Source organism: Furipterus horrens, unplaced genomic scaffold (genome assembly GCF_987537825.1).
Source record: "Furipterus horrens unplaced genomic scaffold, mFurHor1.1.pri manual_scaffold_5, whole genome shotgun sequence".
Taxonomy (NCBI): Eukaryota; Metazoa; Chordata; class Mammalia; order Chiroptera; family Furipteridae; genus Furipterus; species Furipterus horrens.
Genome location: NW_028327175.1, coordinates 95,615,173 through 95,630,108, shown reverse-complemented (window position 1 = coordinate 95,630,108; position 14,936 = coordinate 95,615,173). Strand labels below are relative to the sequence as shown.

The following is a 14,936-nucleotide window of genomic DNA, read 5'->3' as shown; positions in this document are numbered from 1 at the left end:
ATGGCTTGGGCTTCAGGCTGGGGTAGCGGCGACCTCCAACCCTCTGCAGAGAAAAGATGGTGTTCATTCTATATGTCCCCAGCCCTGCCCAGACAGCAGGGAATAATTTCTGAATGAGCAATTGATGGACATCCTAAATTCCTCATCAGTCCCCTTGTCTGTACCCTCTACTGACTCCAGGCTTGTTCTGTTAGCGCTGCCAGTGCTCAGAAAGTGCATTCTGAAGAAAACTTCCTTTGAGACCTGCGGAATTTATAGAAACCTGGGTATGGAAGATGGGACAGGTAGGAATCTCTTCCTGGTGAACACAGCCAGGCAGAAATGAATGAGAGGAAGGAAAAGAAATCTGTACAAGTAATGAACCCCTGGAGTAGTGGAGCAAATGTGTGTCCTTGGGCCAGGAGTCTATCAGCTGTGGAGCCTGGGGCCTGGGTTTGGCATCTCTAGAACTGGGGAGTCTGTGCCCACAGGTGGGCATTGTGACACTCCCTGTGTTCCAACACTGCCAGTGGGAACCCCTGGAGCTCCCTGCAAGCAGCCTTCAAAGGGTCCAAGTAATGGGGGGAGGGGCAAGTGGGCAGCTGTTCTGGCAGCCAGATGCACTTCCAGAGGCAGCCTCAGGATTGCAGTGGAGGTGGTCCAGGATGATGTAGGGATGGGGGTGCTCACTGAGTTTGAGCAGAGTGCACCTGCTATGTGGCATGAACACAGAGCCTGGGAAAAACCAATGCAGGAGACTGACAAGAGGCTCCAGGTAGCAAAGACCTTCTTCCACACCAACCTGGTTACACATCCTGGCCCACTACCCACAAGAAGCTCCCAAGCAAAGTTCTTCAAGATCCATAGCTGGACCACAGAGATCAGTAGAGTGGATCCGAGATATCTGTGACAAAGTCTCCCAGAACAATCATCTCCCACTCTGACAGCTGAGCCACCAAGGCTCGATTTGGACGCATGTTGTTTTTGCACTTCTTGACGTAGGCCCAGGACCTCTGTGAACATAAGGAGAGAAAGACTTCAGAATTAGACTTGAGCCCTCTCCACTTAGATCACAGCCAGCTCAGAAGGGACAGGAGTTGTTTGTCCAGGGCCAGCAACATGGCTTAAAGGCTGGACACAGAAATCCCTGGCTTGGACAAGCCCCACTGCACCTCTGCTTCTGAATATAGAGACAGGAATCATTCTTATTTCAGATGGCTCCTGTGAAGGTTGAAACAACATACATGAAACCTCCTATGAACAAGAAAGCATCATGCCCATGCCTGGCACATGGTGCAGCCTCAACAAAGGTTTACATTGTAAGTGGATAGATTAATGGAAAGAGGAAGAAAACTGTGGGCAGATTCTCTGAAGAAGGAAAATCAAAGCTGCCTTCTTTCAGGCATCCACCGTAAAATGCAGGAAGGGTTATTATAGGAAGGCAAGTGACAAGCTGGTCTCATCTGGATTGAGGACAGAGGAAAAAGGAAAAGGCTTTAAATGTGGTGACTCAACAAACTAGGAATAAAAGGAAACTACCCCAACATAATAAAGGCCATATGTGAAATGCCACAGATAACATCATTCTCAATGGTGAAAGGCTGAAAGCTTTTCCTTTGTTTGAGGAGAACAAGGCAAGGATGCCTGCTTTCACCACCTCTACTCAATGTTGTACTAGAAGTCCTAGCCAGAGCAATTAGGAGAAACAAAAACAAGAAAAAAGAAATAAAAAGCATCCAAATTGAAAAGGAAGAAGTAAAATTATCTCTTTTCGCAGATGACATGTTCTTATATGTAGAATACCTTAAATATTATACCCTCCCCCACAAAAAAACCTGTTAGAACTAATAAATGAATTTAGTGAATTTACAGGATACAAAATCAACATTCAAAATCAGTTGTGTGTCTATACATTAACAATGAACAATCCAAATGAGAAATTAAGAAAACAACTCTATCTACAATAGCATCAAGAATAATACTTAAGAGATCCAGGAAGTGCAGATCATTGTAAGAAGCACCAACAAACAGTAGGAGTCACAAAAATGGGGAGACAGAGAAACGACCCCCCCATCGAAAGGAAAGGTAGAATCCCCAGAAAGAGTGCTAAATGAAATAGAGGGGAGCAAACTATCAGATATGGAATTCAAAACATGGATTATGGAGAAGCTCAATGAGATCAGCGGAAACTACAAAGAACTCCAGAAAAACTACAAGGAACTTACTGAGAATTACACTAGCATGAAAAAGGACATGGAAGCTATCAATAAGAGCCAGGAGCAAATGAAGAATATGATCTCTGAATTGAAGAACATAATAGAAGGAATTAAAAGCAGGCTAGAGGAAGCAGAAGATTGGATCAGCGAGCTGGAGAACAACTTAGACAAAAACTCCCAGACAGTGCAACAAAATGAAAAAAGACTGAAGAGGCTCTAAGACAGCTGCAGGGTAACATAAAACGTAATAATATCCGTATCATAGGAATTCCAGAAGGAGAAGAAGAGCAAGGGATAGAAAACCTCTTTGAAAAACTAATGACAGAAAACTTCCCTAACATGAGGACAGAAAGAGTCACGCAAGTCCAGGAAGCACAGAGGGTCCCAATGAAGATGAACCCCAACAGGCCCACTTCAAGACACATCATAATTAAAATGGCAACATTCAAAGACAAAGAGAGAATCCTAAAAGCAGCAAGAGAGAAACAACTAATAACACACAAGGGAGCTCCAATAAGGCTATCATCAGATTTCTCAGCAGAAACACTACAAGCCAGAAGGGAATGGCAAAAAATATTCCAAGCAATGAAAAACAAAGGCCTACAACCAAGAATACTCTACCCAGCAAGGCTCTCATTCAAAATGGGAGGTGAAATAAGGAGTTTCCAAGACAAAAGGCGGCTAAAAGAATACATCTCCACCAAACCAGCATTGCAAGAGATGCTAACGGGTCTGCTTTAAAAAGATGAAGAAACAGAGAGGAACACGAGTACAAAGGGGGAAAATGACAATGAATAAGTACTGAAAGAAAGAAGGAATGTCTACCATTTGCAACAACATGGATGGAACTAGAGAGAACTTTGCTTAGCGAAATAAGCCAGGCAACGAAAGAAAAATACCTTATGTTATCACCTATTATGGGAAACTAATGAACAACACAAACAAATGAGCAAAATTGAACCAGAGAATACAACAAGGATGCCAGCCTGTTAAACTGAGCATGCCGTTGTTCAGGGACAGCCAGCTGACCTGGAGTCTGCACGATCCTTCCCCATGTGGGAAGGCCACCCTCCCCTCCACACCCCCACTCTTATTAGGGATTTCTGGACCCAAGGGTACATAGGACGACGACCATGTCCAGCTTGAAGCAGCTAGAGGAGCTCGAGACCTTCACCCATTGTCCTTTATAAGATTATAAAGGGTCTTAAGTCTGAGAGGGAGGGATTGTTATTTTTTATTGTTAAAATAATTAATTAATTAATTATTTTTTAAAAAAGAAGAAGAATACATGAAAGGGTGAGGCAGGAGAGCTTGTATGTATGACCCATGGGCATGGACTTGGGGGGGATTGTTGGGGGAGGGGAGGTGCTGGGTGGAGGGGAGCAAAGGGGAAAAAATTGGAACTATTGTAACAATATAATCAATAAAATATACTTAAAAATAAAAAATATATAGAGAGAGCTATATAAAAATATTTGATTTTAATTCAATTTTTTGCACTAGTATTAGTATTAACACTAAAATATGTCTAGCTGGTGGGGTTTCTATGATACCCCTGATCCTTATGCAAGAAATATTTATAGTCATTTATTTTTAAAATGAAAATAAGTAAATAATGATTGATCAAGTTAACATTGTTACTCCCTATAAAATTTTTTAAATAAATTTTAAAAGACATGTAAATTAGGAGACTTAACAATAAAACATTACCTTCCAGAAAAAAAAAAAAAGAATAATACTTAGGAATAATCGTTAAAAAAGATGTGAAAGACTTGTACCGCCAAAACAACAAAATGTTGATGAAAGAATTTAAAAAGACATAAATAAATCAATGGATTACATGTATTGGAAGACTTAATATTATTAAGACGTCAGTACTACCTGAAGTAATCTATAGATTTAATGCAATCTCTGTCAAAATCCCAACAATATTTTTTGCAGAAATAGAAAAATACATCCTAATTCATACAGAATCTCAAGGAATTACCAAATAACCAAAACAATCAAGTAAAAAGAAAAATAAAGTTGAAGGCATCACATTTTCCTGATTTTAAACCTTCAAAGTTGTTACAAAACAATAATAATCAAAACAGTGTGGTCCTGATATAAAGACAGATACTTAGACCAATGGAATGGAATAGACAGCCCAGAAGTAAGCCCTCGCATATATGGTCAAGTGATTTCAATGAGGGTGCCAAAACCATTGAATGGAAAAAGGATAGCCTTTTAAGCAAATGATGTTGGGAATATCCACATGCAAAAGAATGAAGCTGGATCTTATCTTACACCATGTACAAAAATTAACTCAAAATGACTGAAGACCTAAATGTAAGAGCTAAAATTATAAAAACCCTTAGAAGAAAACATATAGGAAAAGTTCTATGACATTGGATATGGCAATTCTTTCTTGGATATAATACTAAAAGCATGGGTAATAAAAATAGGTAAATTGGACTACATCAAAATTAAAAACTTACTTGTATCAAAACAATCAGACTTCTGGTCAAGAAGGAGGTGTAGGTAAACACGGCTCACCTTCTCACACAACCACAGCAAAAATTAAAATTAGAGTACAAAACAAATATCACCCAGAATCATCAGAAAATCAAGCTGTATGGAAGTCCAACAACCAAGGAATTAAAGAAGCCACATTCATCCAGAAGGGTAGAAAGGGCGGAGACTCGGAGATGTGCGAAGGTGCAGAGATAAGGAAAACAGGCAGTTCCACACCCACATGTGGTGGATAAAAATTGGGAGGGATACCTCAGGAGTGAGGGATCCCAGCCCCCCATAACTTCTAGCTGTAAAAGCCAGTGGGGGTTGGGGCAGCAGAAAAAAACTGCAGGATTCTCAGAAGTCTCCTTTTAAAGGGCCTGCAACTGACTTAGAACTTAGCAGACTCACTCCCTCTGGGCTTCAGCACCAGGACAACAGCTGGAAGGGCACCAGTGGCATACAAGGAGAAACTGAAGTGTCTGGCATCATGGTGAGTGCTGGGAGACAGCTGACTCCCAGACAGAACTCCAGAAGCCAGACAGTGGCATTGTCCCCTCTCTGAGCTCTCCCTCCAAACAGAGCCACAGAGTGGCAACATGGGTTGCCCTGCCCTGACAATTAACTAAGGCTCTTCCTCATCCAACTTACCAGTGCGCTTTTCTACAATAGGCCATGCTACTAAGACAAGGAGTCATAGCAGCTCTACCTAATACATAGAAACAAAAACAGGGAGGCTGGCAAATGAGACAAAGAAATATGTTCTTCCAAATGAAAGAACAGAACAAAACCCCAGAAAAAGAACTAAACAAAATGGAAATAAACAATCTATCAGATGCAGAATTCAAAACACTGGTTATTAGGATGCTCAAGGAACTCATTGGGTACTTCAATGGCATAAAAAAGACCCAGGCAGAAATAAGATTACACTAAGTGAAATAAAGAAAAATCTACAGGTAACCAACAGTGGAGTGGATGAAGCTGAGAATCAAATCAATGATTTGGAACATAAGGAAGAAAAAATAAAAAACAAATTCAATCAGAACTGCAAGAAAAAAAGAGAATCCCCCACTCCCAAAAAATGAAGATAGGCTAAGGAGCCTCCAGATAACTTCAAATGTACCAACATTTGTATCATAAGGGTGCTGGAAGGAGAAGAGAAAGAGCAAGAAATTGAAAACTTATTTGAAAAAATAAAATAAAAACTCCCTTAATTCAGTGAAGAAAATAGACACACAAGTTCAGGAAGAGAGTCCCAAACAAGATGGACCCAAAGAGGATCACACCAAGACACATCATCATTAAAATGCCCAAGATTAAAGATTAAAAAGGAGTCTTAAAAGCAGCAAGAGAAAAGCAGGTAGTTACATACAAGTAGGAGTTCCTATAAGACTCTCAGATGATTTCTCAAAAGAAACTTTGCAGGCAAGAAGGGGTGGCAAGAAGTATTCAAAGTGATAAAAAACAAGGACTTACAACCTAGATTACTCTATCCAGCAAAGCTATCATTTAGAATTGAAGGGCATATAAAGTGCTTCACAGACAAGGTAAAGCTAAAGGAGTTCATAATCACTAAGCCATTATTATATGAAATGTTAAAGGGTCTTATTTACGAAAAAGAAGAAGATCAAACCTACGAACATTAAAATGCCAATAAATTCACAACTATCAACAACTGAATCTAAAAAATAAACTAAGCAAACAACCAGAACAGAAACAGATATGGAGATCATGTGTAAGGTTATCAGTTGGGATGGGAAGGGGGAGAATGGGGCAAATGTGCAGTGGTTAACAAGTTCAAATTGGTAGGTACAAAATAGGGGGATGTTAAGAATAGTATAGGAAATGGAGTAGCCAAAGAACTTTCGTGCACAACCCATGGACATGAACTTAGCGGGAGGATTGCTGGAGGGAATGGGGGATACCAAGTGGAGGGCAGTACAGGGGAAAATATTGAGACAACTATAATAGTATTATCAATAAAATATATTTTAAAAAAGGACATCAAAACAAAGTATCAACAGAGAGAAAAGGCAAGCCACAGAATGGGAGAAAACATTTGCAAATCATATATCTGCCAATACGCATATGTAAAGATGCTCAACATTACTAAACATTAGGTAAATGCAAATCAAAACTACAATGACATACCACGTCACACCCATTAATATGTCTACTATTTTAAAAAAAACACAGAAAAAATGTGTTGGTGTGACTGTGGAGAAATTGAAACCCTTGTACACTTTTGGTGAAATGTACTGCCACTATGGAAAACAGTATGAAGATTCCTCAAAACTTAAAAATAAAATTACCATATGACCCAGCAATTCTATTTCTGGGTATATACCCCAAAGATTTGAAAGCAAGGTCTCAAAGAGGTATTTGCACAGCTATTCACAGCAGCATTACTCATAATAGCCAAAATGTGAAAGCAACCCAAGTGTCCATCAACAGAAGAATGGATAAATAAAATGTGGTATACACAGCTGACTCTCGAACAATATGGGGGTAAGGGAATCAATCCACTATATGGTCAAAAATCCCCATATAACTTAAGCTGACCTTCCACAAACACAGATTCCCAGCTGCAGATGGAATATACAGTTGATCCTTGAATAATATGGGTTTGAACTGCACGGGTCACTTATATGCAGAAATCAAACTCATGTTGTTCAAGGGTCAACTGTACACACAAATGAATTATATTGTTCACAGTAAACAAAGCATGAAAGTAAACCAAGTTTCCATCAAGAGATGACTAGATAAACAAAATGTGGCTTCTACCTGCAATGGTATGCACCTAACACAGCATTGATATACATGAGGCAAAAACTGATAGAACTGCAAGGAAAAATAGATGAATCCACTATTATAGTTCGAGACTTCACCACCCCTCTGTCACTAATGGACAGACCCAGCAGGCAGAAGATCAGTAAGACTATAGTTGAACTCAACAGCACCATTAATTAAGTGAATATAATTAACATCTATAGAATACTTCATTCAACAACATAAGAATACACATTCTTAAATGGAACTATTGTAACAACATAATCAATAAAATACACACACACACACACAAAAGAATACACAATCTTCTCAAGCTCACATAGAACATTCACCAAGATGAATGTTCATTTCAATCAATCATCTAAGCTTCCATCTTAGGAAACTAAAAATACAAGAGTAAATTAAATCCAAATTAAAAAGAAGAAAAAGAAATAATAAAAACTGGAGCATAAATAAATAAAATTGAAAATAAGAAGGCAATAGAGAAAATCAATGAAACCAAAAATCTGGTTCTTAGAAAAGATCAATAAAATCTCTAGCCAAGCTAACTAAAAGAAGAGAGAAGACACAAATCACTAGCATCAGAAATAAAAAAGGGGGAATCAATACAGATCCCATGGTCATGAAAAGGATAATAAAAATACTATGAATAACTCTATGCCCACATATGTTCTAGACAAAATGGACCAATTCCTTGAAAGACAAAGTCTGCCAAAACTCACACAAGATCACACAATCTGAATAGCCCTATATCTATAAAGGTAGTTCAATCAATAAAAAAATAATCTTCCAAAACAGAAAGCACCAGGCCCAGGTGAATTCTACATACCATGGAATATTATTCAGTCTTAAAAAAAGAAGGAAATCCTGACACTCACTACAACATGAACCCTGAGGACATTATGCTAAGTGAAACAAGCCAATCACAAAAGGACAAATAAAGCGTGATTCCATTTATATGAGGTGGACAAAGTAGAATGGTGGTTGCCAGAGGCTGCCGGAAAAGGGGGATGCGGAGTTATTGTTTAATGGGTATAGAGTTTTACTTTTGCAAGATGAAATGTTCTGGAGATAGGTTACACAACAGTGTGAATATGCAGAACACTACTGAACTGTACAGTTGAAGATGTTAAAATAGTAAATTTTGTGTTACCTGTGTTTTGTCACAATTTAAAAAACAAAATAAAACACAGTGATACCAAGGGCAGAGCTGTGCAGTTGTAAGTATTTCTAAGTCCTGGCCAGATCAGAACAGGCCCTTGAGGACCAACCATAATCATAGCACCCCATAACCACTCACACACCCCACTTCCAGCCCACAGTGTATCTGCTGGGACTCACAGCAAATGCAGCAATCTGGAAAGACAGGCCTTATTCTGTCTACCGAGGGGACAGCAAGGTGAAGGGACAGGCCCAGGTCACTTTTGGTAAAGAGTAATACCCCATTTTTTACACTGCAAGGCCAGCACTCTCCTAGATTCTCTAGCTGGCCCATCAAGCTTTGAATTCCAGCTCTGCCTCTTCCAGCCGTGGGGCCCCAGGCAAACTACTCAGCCTCTACGTGCGTCCTGCAAAATGGACATAATAACAGGTTGTGGGGGTCATCGCGTTTTCCTTACACATAAAGTACTTAAAACAGCCTGCATGTGGGAAGACTGCCAATATAAACTATTATAGTGCCTCAGGAGTTGGTTTTTGTTTTTCTCTGAAGATCTTTAAGGGACAAAGCTATTCCAAGCAATTTAAAGGCACTGAAATTGATTTCTTAAAGGCTTGCTGGCTTTGGGATTCCACAAAACCTTGTGCCAAACTTTGAAAGCCCAAGGCAGGCAGGAGTGACTTTGGGTTCACTCCTTGACTTCTCACTCTTGTCCTTGATGCTCTGAGGAGCTGAGCTGGGACCACAAACTCAGGAAGCAATATGTTTCTGAAGAGCAGCCCACACTGTTCTTGCCAGTCCTGTGGGTTCTGACTATCATAGCGGAGCTGACAGCAGCCAGGGACACAGCTTCTCCGATGCACTGAGGAGGAGCCCCAGGACCCCACAGACAGTGGGAGGCAGGCATGTCTCTCTGGACCCGAGGCAGAGGCAGCGCTGAGCCAGGCCCACCTGTGTCAGTGATCCAGGGTACTTGGCTGGTAGCAGGAGAAGCTAACTGCCACACAGGACTTAGTCTGGAGAGGGCCCAGCAATGTCACAGCAGTGGTGCTTCCCGCCAACAGGTTCGGGAGCTGCACAGCTTTTTTGGCCAAGAGTTATCTAGGTGGTATCTCTGTACAGAGTGCCCCACAACAGGATTTCTCTGCAGATGAGATAAAGATTCCTGCTCCAGGAAGGGAGCACCTGGGTTTCCACTAAGACAGGAATTGTCTGGACCTCACGCACCCAAGTGCCTGTCCACCCACTGACCAGAACATCCCTTACTGTCATTGCTGGAGCTGCGCATCTCCCAGCAGGAAAGGTCAGGGTGCAGGCCTGCATGTGCCCCATCACTGTGGGGACCTGGCCTTGCTGGAGAACTTAGTGGAGCCAAGAGTGAGGAGGGGACTCCTCTCTGCTTTCACCCTAGCTGGCTCTGGAAGCAGCTTTGACACCCGCTTTGATGTGACCAGAGAGCTGAGATTTGCTTGTTAGGGTTAGGGCACATCACTAAATGTCAAAACTGAAAGGCTCCAAACACCTTCTTGCGCCCAAGCCTCCCGGTGAGCAATGAGGACACCAGAGATCATGGCAGGGCAGGGCTTGGTGAGTCGCAGACTGGCCCCACTTAAACTCCAGGGGAGCTCAAGTCCTAGAACTTCCTGGGCCCCGTGCAGGTGGGTGAGCTTGCCTGCCTTCTGCCAGCTCTTTGCCTTCTCCTTAGACTAGCTCAAAATTGCAGTTAAGAGGCCCCTGAGAGGACAGAGCCCATTCCTGGGAAGAGGGCTGGAACGGCATCTCTACAGGGGCCTCCCTTCCCGGATTTATTAGCAACATCACCCCCTCCCAAGTATACCCCAAGATAATCCTCAAGCAGGCAATAACCCCAGTGTAAGAGCCCCAACAATTCACCTTGAATGGGGTGAGAGAGTAGGCATCTCTGATTCTGCATCCAGACTTTTCTTTTTTTAATTGTGATAAAATTTATCATTCTAACCATTTTTAGATGCACAGTTCAACAGTATTAAGTATATTCACTATATTGTACATCTATCTCTACAACTTTTTCATCTTCCCAAACTAAAACTGCATAATCATTAAACAACTCCCCATTCCCCCTCCCCCCACCAGCCCCTGGAGCCCACCATTCTACTTTCTGTCTCTGTGAGTCTGACTTCTCTAATTATCTCATATAAATAGAATCATACAGTATTTGTTCTTCTGTGACTGGCTTAATGTCCTCAATGTTGTAGCATATGTCAATTTTCTTTCCTTTTAAAACTGAATAATATTCCATTGTATGGATATACCACATTTTATTTATCCATTCATCTGTCAGTGGACACTTGGGTTGCTTCTACCTATTGGCTACTGTGAATAATGCTGCTATGAATATGGTTATACAAATATCTCTTTGAGTACCTGCTTTCACTGCTTTTAGATGTATACCCAGAAGTGGAATTGCTATATATCCAAGACTGTCTGGCCAGCAATTTCACCCCCAAAGAGCCCACTGAGTCAACAGCCAAAACCACTAGCAATAGGCTCTGACCATGGTCATTCTTTGTCCCTCCCCTTCCTCCAAGCACACTCCCAGACAAATGTGGGATCTTTTCAGATCCTTTGAAATCATGTACAAGCTGTGCCAGGTAAGGCTCCCCCACCCCTCAGGGTAGGCCTGCCACCTCCTAGGGCAGTGGTAAAGCACTGCCCTGGGGGTCAGGAGCCCTGAGTTCCCACGGGGTTTGTTGTGATGGGTCCCTACTTCCTTCTCCTCTTTAGGCCCTCCTCCCCTCAAAGGTAAAGGAATTGTTGAAGTGGGTGCCCACTAAAGCCCTGGCAGCACTGCAATTCTATGACGCCAAGTAGCAACAAAAATGCACCTCACCTGGAGAACCATGGAAAAACTCTAATGGGCAGGCTAATGGCAATGGGAGACATGCAGAAGGCCCTGCCAGCTCCAGCCTTGCACGGCCTGAGTCCCTGGGCCCGCCCTGTGTGCCCAGCCTCAGACTTCTAGCCCAGACAGTTGGATATGGTGGACTTGAAGCTCCCCTTCCTGACCCATCCTCCTCCCATTCCCCAGTTAAGACCCTGGGTCCGTTTCCCCCAGGTATAGCTCAGATGCCACCTCACGGAGGCCATTGTGGTCAAGCCTAGACCAGAGGATGCATACCTTCAAGGTCTGCTCATTCCGGTGCATGAGGTAGGCCAAGATGGCTGCACAGCTGCGACTGATGCCCAGAGTAGAAAATACCAGGATGACAGAGCCAAGCTCGAGGTGGATTTCTGTAAGAGGAAAGAAGGGTTGCATTGGGGCCGGGGATGTGTATGTGCCCCCTTCCTTGTGAATCTGAGTTGCTATAAGATGACTGGCCTCGGTGGGTTCAGAACCAACACACTAGGTCCTAGGCAAGTCACGTGACATCTCTGGGACACTGTTTAATCACCTGAAAAAAATGGGCATTCTCAGACCAAGCTGGTAGTTTAAGAAAACCACACCTGGGCATTCAGCATTACCATGAGAAAGCCTTTTCTTGGCTCTCCAGGCTTTCAGATCAGGAATGTCTGCTACCAGTTGGCCCCCCTGGGTGGGGATGAGAGGATCATCCCAGCAAGGGCACATAGATGCTGACAGAGGCAGTAGAGCCTGGGTGCAAATCCTGGCTCTGTCACCAACTGGCTGTGCCACAGTTTTTCAACTGGAAAATTGGATAACAGTATGCTACCTGCCTTGTAAGGTTTTGTGCTGTGCTTGGCCTAGGGTCTGGCACAGACACGTCAGCTATAATAATACCTAAAAATGACGCTAAGTCTGTGTATGAGTCTTGCCCAGTGAGGGGTAAGGAGGAAATCTAAGCTGGCCTTCTGGGATGGTTTGGTAACCCTCAAGAACTGAAGGTAACAATTCCAAATGTGAAATCACAGACTTTCAGTGCTGGAGCAGGAGTCAAGAGATGATTACAGCCAATTGACTCATCATAGGATAAGGAAACTGAGGCACCAAGCAGTTTAGGACTGGCCCAGAGTCACCCAGTGAAGTGGGACTAGAGAAGGGGCCTCTTTGTGCTCAAACATAGGGTGTTCAATTCAGTCTAGAGCTCTTATTTGGCCCCATTGCCCCAGAGGTAAAAGCATGGCTGCCCATATTGCTGAGGGCCCCAGAGAGGCAGGCTTGTCCTGGGGCTTGTCCACGCCTGGCTAGACATGTGCTGTCTGTCCTTTCTCTCCTGAGCACTAAGAGTCAAAATCAGGAAAAGGCATGTGGACAAAGTGCCATGGTCCCTTTGCCCTCAGGGCATAGGCCAGTTGCTGCCTGGTTAGAGAATGCTCCTTACCAATGAAGTGACAGAGGTGGCGCAAAAAGGGGGAAATGTTGGCTTCCAGGGAGTCTTCTATCTGGATGTGCAGAAGCTTGTCAGAGTCGCCTACAAAACTAAACAGGAAAAAAGTACTGGTAATTGGGCAGACTCACACAGTCCCCACTGTGGCATCCCGCATCCATAGCAACAGGACCACAGGGGAGGGTTGCTGAGTTGGCATCAGGCAGATGTGAGCAAGAAACTAAACACCTCTCAGGAAAAAGCACCTACCTCGTAGGGGTGGGGTATGGAGTACGTCAATTAATCTATATAAAGCATTTACAATCTGCTTGGCACATAGTGCTCAGTAAATGTGACATTATTATTAGTCACCAAACATGGTACTTCCCTAGAATATGGTAGAAATAATAAAATGAGAATAGGAGGAGAGATGTCATGACTTTAGAGAATGAGCCTGCTTTGTTAAATAGAGAAAATAAGGTAAGAAGGATGGAGAATAGTGGGGTTGCTGTTTTAAATAGTGCGGTCAGGGAAGGCTTTACTGAGGAGGTGACATTTGAGCAGAGGCTTAAAGTGGTGAGGGAACAAGCCAGGCAGTTATCTGAGGAAAGAGCTAGGGAGTATCACAATGGAGGAGGCATCTGGATGGAGAAGGTTGAAGGCACGATTAGATTTCTACATACTAGCAACAAATAATCAGAAATTGAAAAAAATTTTAAATATCACTTGTAATTACATTAAAAAAATTAAATGCTAAAAAAATATTTTTTAAAAATTAAATGCTTAGAAGAAATCTGACACAGAAGAGCAAAGTAAATGGAAAGACAGACCATGCTCATGGATCAAGAAACTCAACATTGTTAAGATGTCAGTTCAATCCCAATGAAAATTCTCACAAGCTTCTTCATAGAAACTGACAAGCTGATTACAAAATTGATATGGAAATGCAAAGAAAACAACTTTGAAAAAGAAGAACAAGACTAGAGGACTAACACTACCTAATTTCAAGATTTATTATAAAACTACAGTAATCAATAGTGTGGAATTGGTATAAAGAAAAAATACATCAATAAAAAATAAAGAATTCAGATGTAATTTCACACACTTAATTTTAACAAGGATTTTCAACAAAGATATCAAAGCAATTCAACAGGAAAAGGATCATATTTTCAACAAATGGTTATCTCCATATGCAAAACAATGAACATTCCATTTCTGGCACCATATACAAAAATTATTTCAAAATAGATCAAAACATGTGAAGGTTAAATCCATAAAACTTTTAGAAGAAAATCCTTGTCAAAACTCAAATGTTCATATATACATGGGTCTTTTTAAACTCTATTCTGCTCCACTGGTTTATTTTCCTATCCTGCACCAATATCAAAATCCTTACTTGCTGTAGTTTTTAAGTCTTAGTATTTGGTCTAGCAAATTTTTCCACTTGTAGTTCTTTAACATCCAGTTGGACTTCTGGCCAAGATGGAGGTATATGTAGACACGCTCTATCTCCCTCCATAACTAAGAAGGAAAACAACTACCTCAAAACTGGAGACAACCAGAAGATCCGGAAAAATCAAACTGCATGGAAGTCCAGCAAACAAAGATATAAAGAAGAAATAGCCATCCAGACAGGTAGGAGGGGTGGAGCCGGGGTGGAGAAGACATGGTGGTGGCGGTGGTGGCAGTGGCAGCTGCTGCAGTGGCAGCTGCTACAGTGTCTGCAGTTGGCTGACGGAAAGCTCAGTCACACATTAAAAAAAAGTCCAGAGGGATACCTGGGGAGCTCCCAGCACCAGACCTGACTGTGTAGCTCACAGTTCCAGCACCAGAGAAAATAAAGTCTCATTGCTTTTGACTGTGAAAACCAGCGGGGTTGGGGCAGCGGAAGAAACTGCCAGTCTCTCAGCAGAGTCTGTTTGCTTAAAGGGCTCCCATGGTCCTAAAACATCCACAGACCCACCTATTCTGGAAACCATCACCAGAGCAACAGCT

At 42.2% G+C, this 14,936-nt stretch overlaps 1 protein-coding gene across 3 annotated transcripts in view; it reads right to left on the bottom strand.

Annotated features, from left to right (window-relative positions):
- Positions 1 to 749: 749 nt before the first annotated feature.
- The window catches only part of STYXL1 (serine/threonine/tyrosine interacting like 1), an 82,376-nt gene continuing 68,189 nt past the window's right edge, over positions 750 to 14,936 (bottom strand). For all 3 annotated transcript variants that reach the window (XM_090276860.1, XM_090276861.1, XM_090276862.1), the window contains 3 exons: positions 12,957 to 13,054; positions 11,795 to 11,907; positions 750 to 992 (listed from right to left, as the gene is read on the bottom strand). In XM_090276860.1, the coding sequence (XP_090132986.1) occupies positions 861 to 992; positions 11,795 to 11,907; positions 12,957 to 13,054 (343 nt within the window). In that variant the 3' untranslated portion in view covers positions 750 to 860. The remainder of the gene's footprint in view (positions 993 to 11,794; positions 11,908 to 12,956; positions 13,055 to 14,936) is intronic.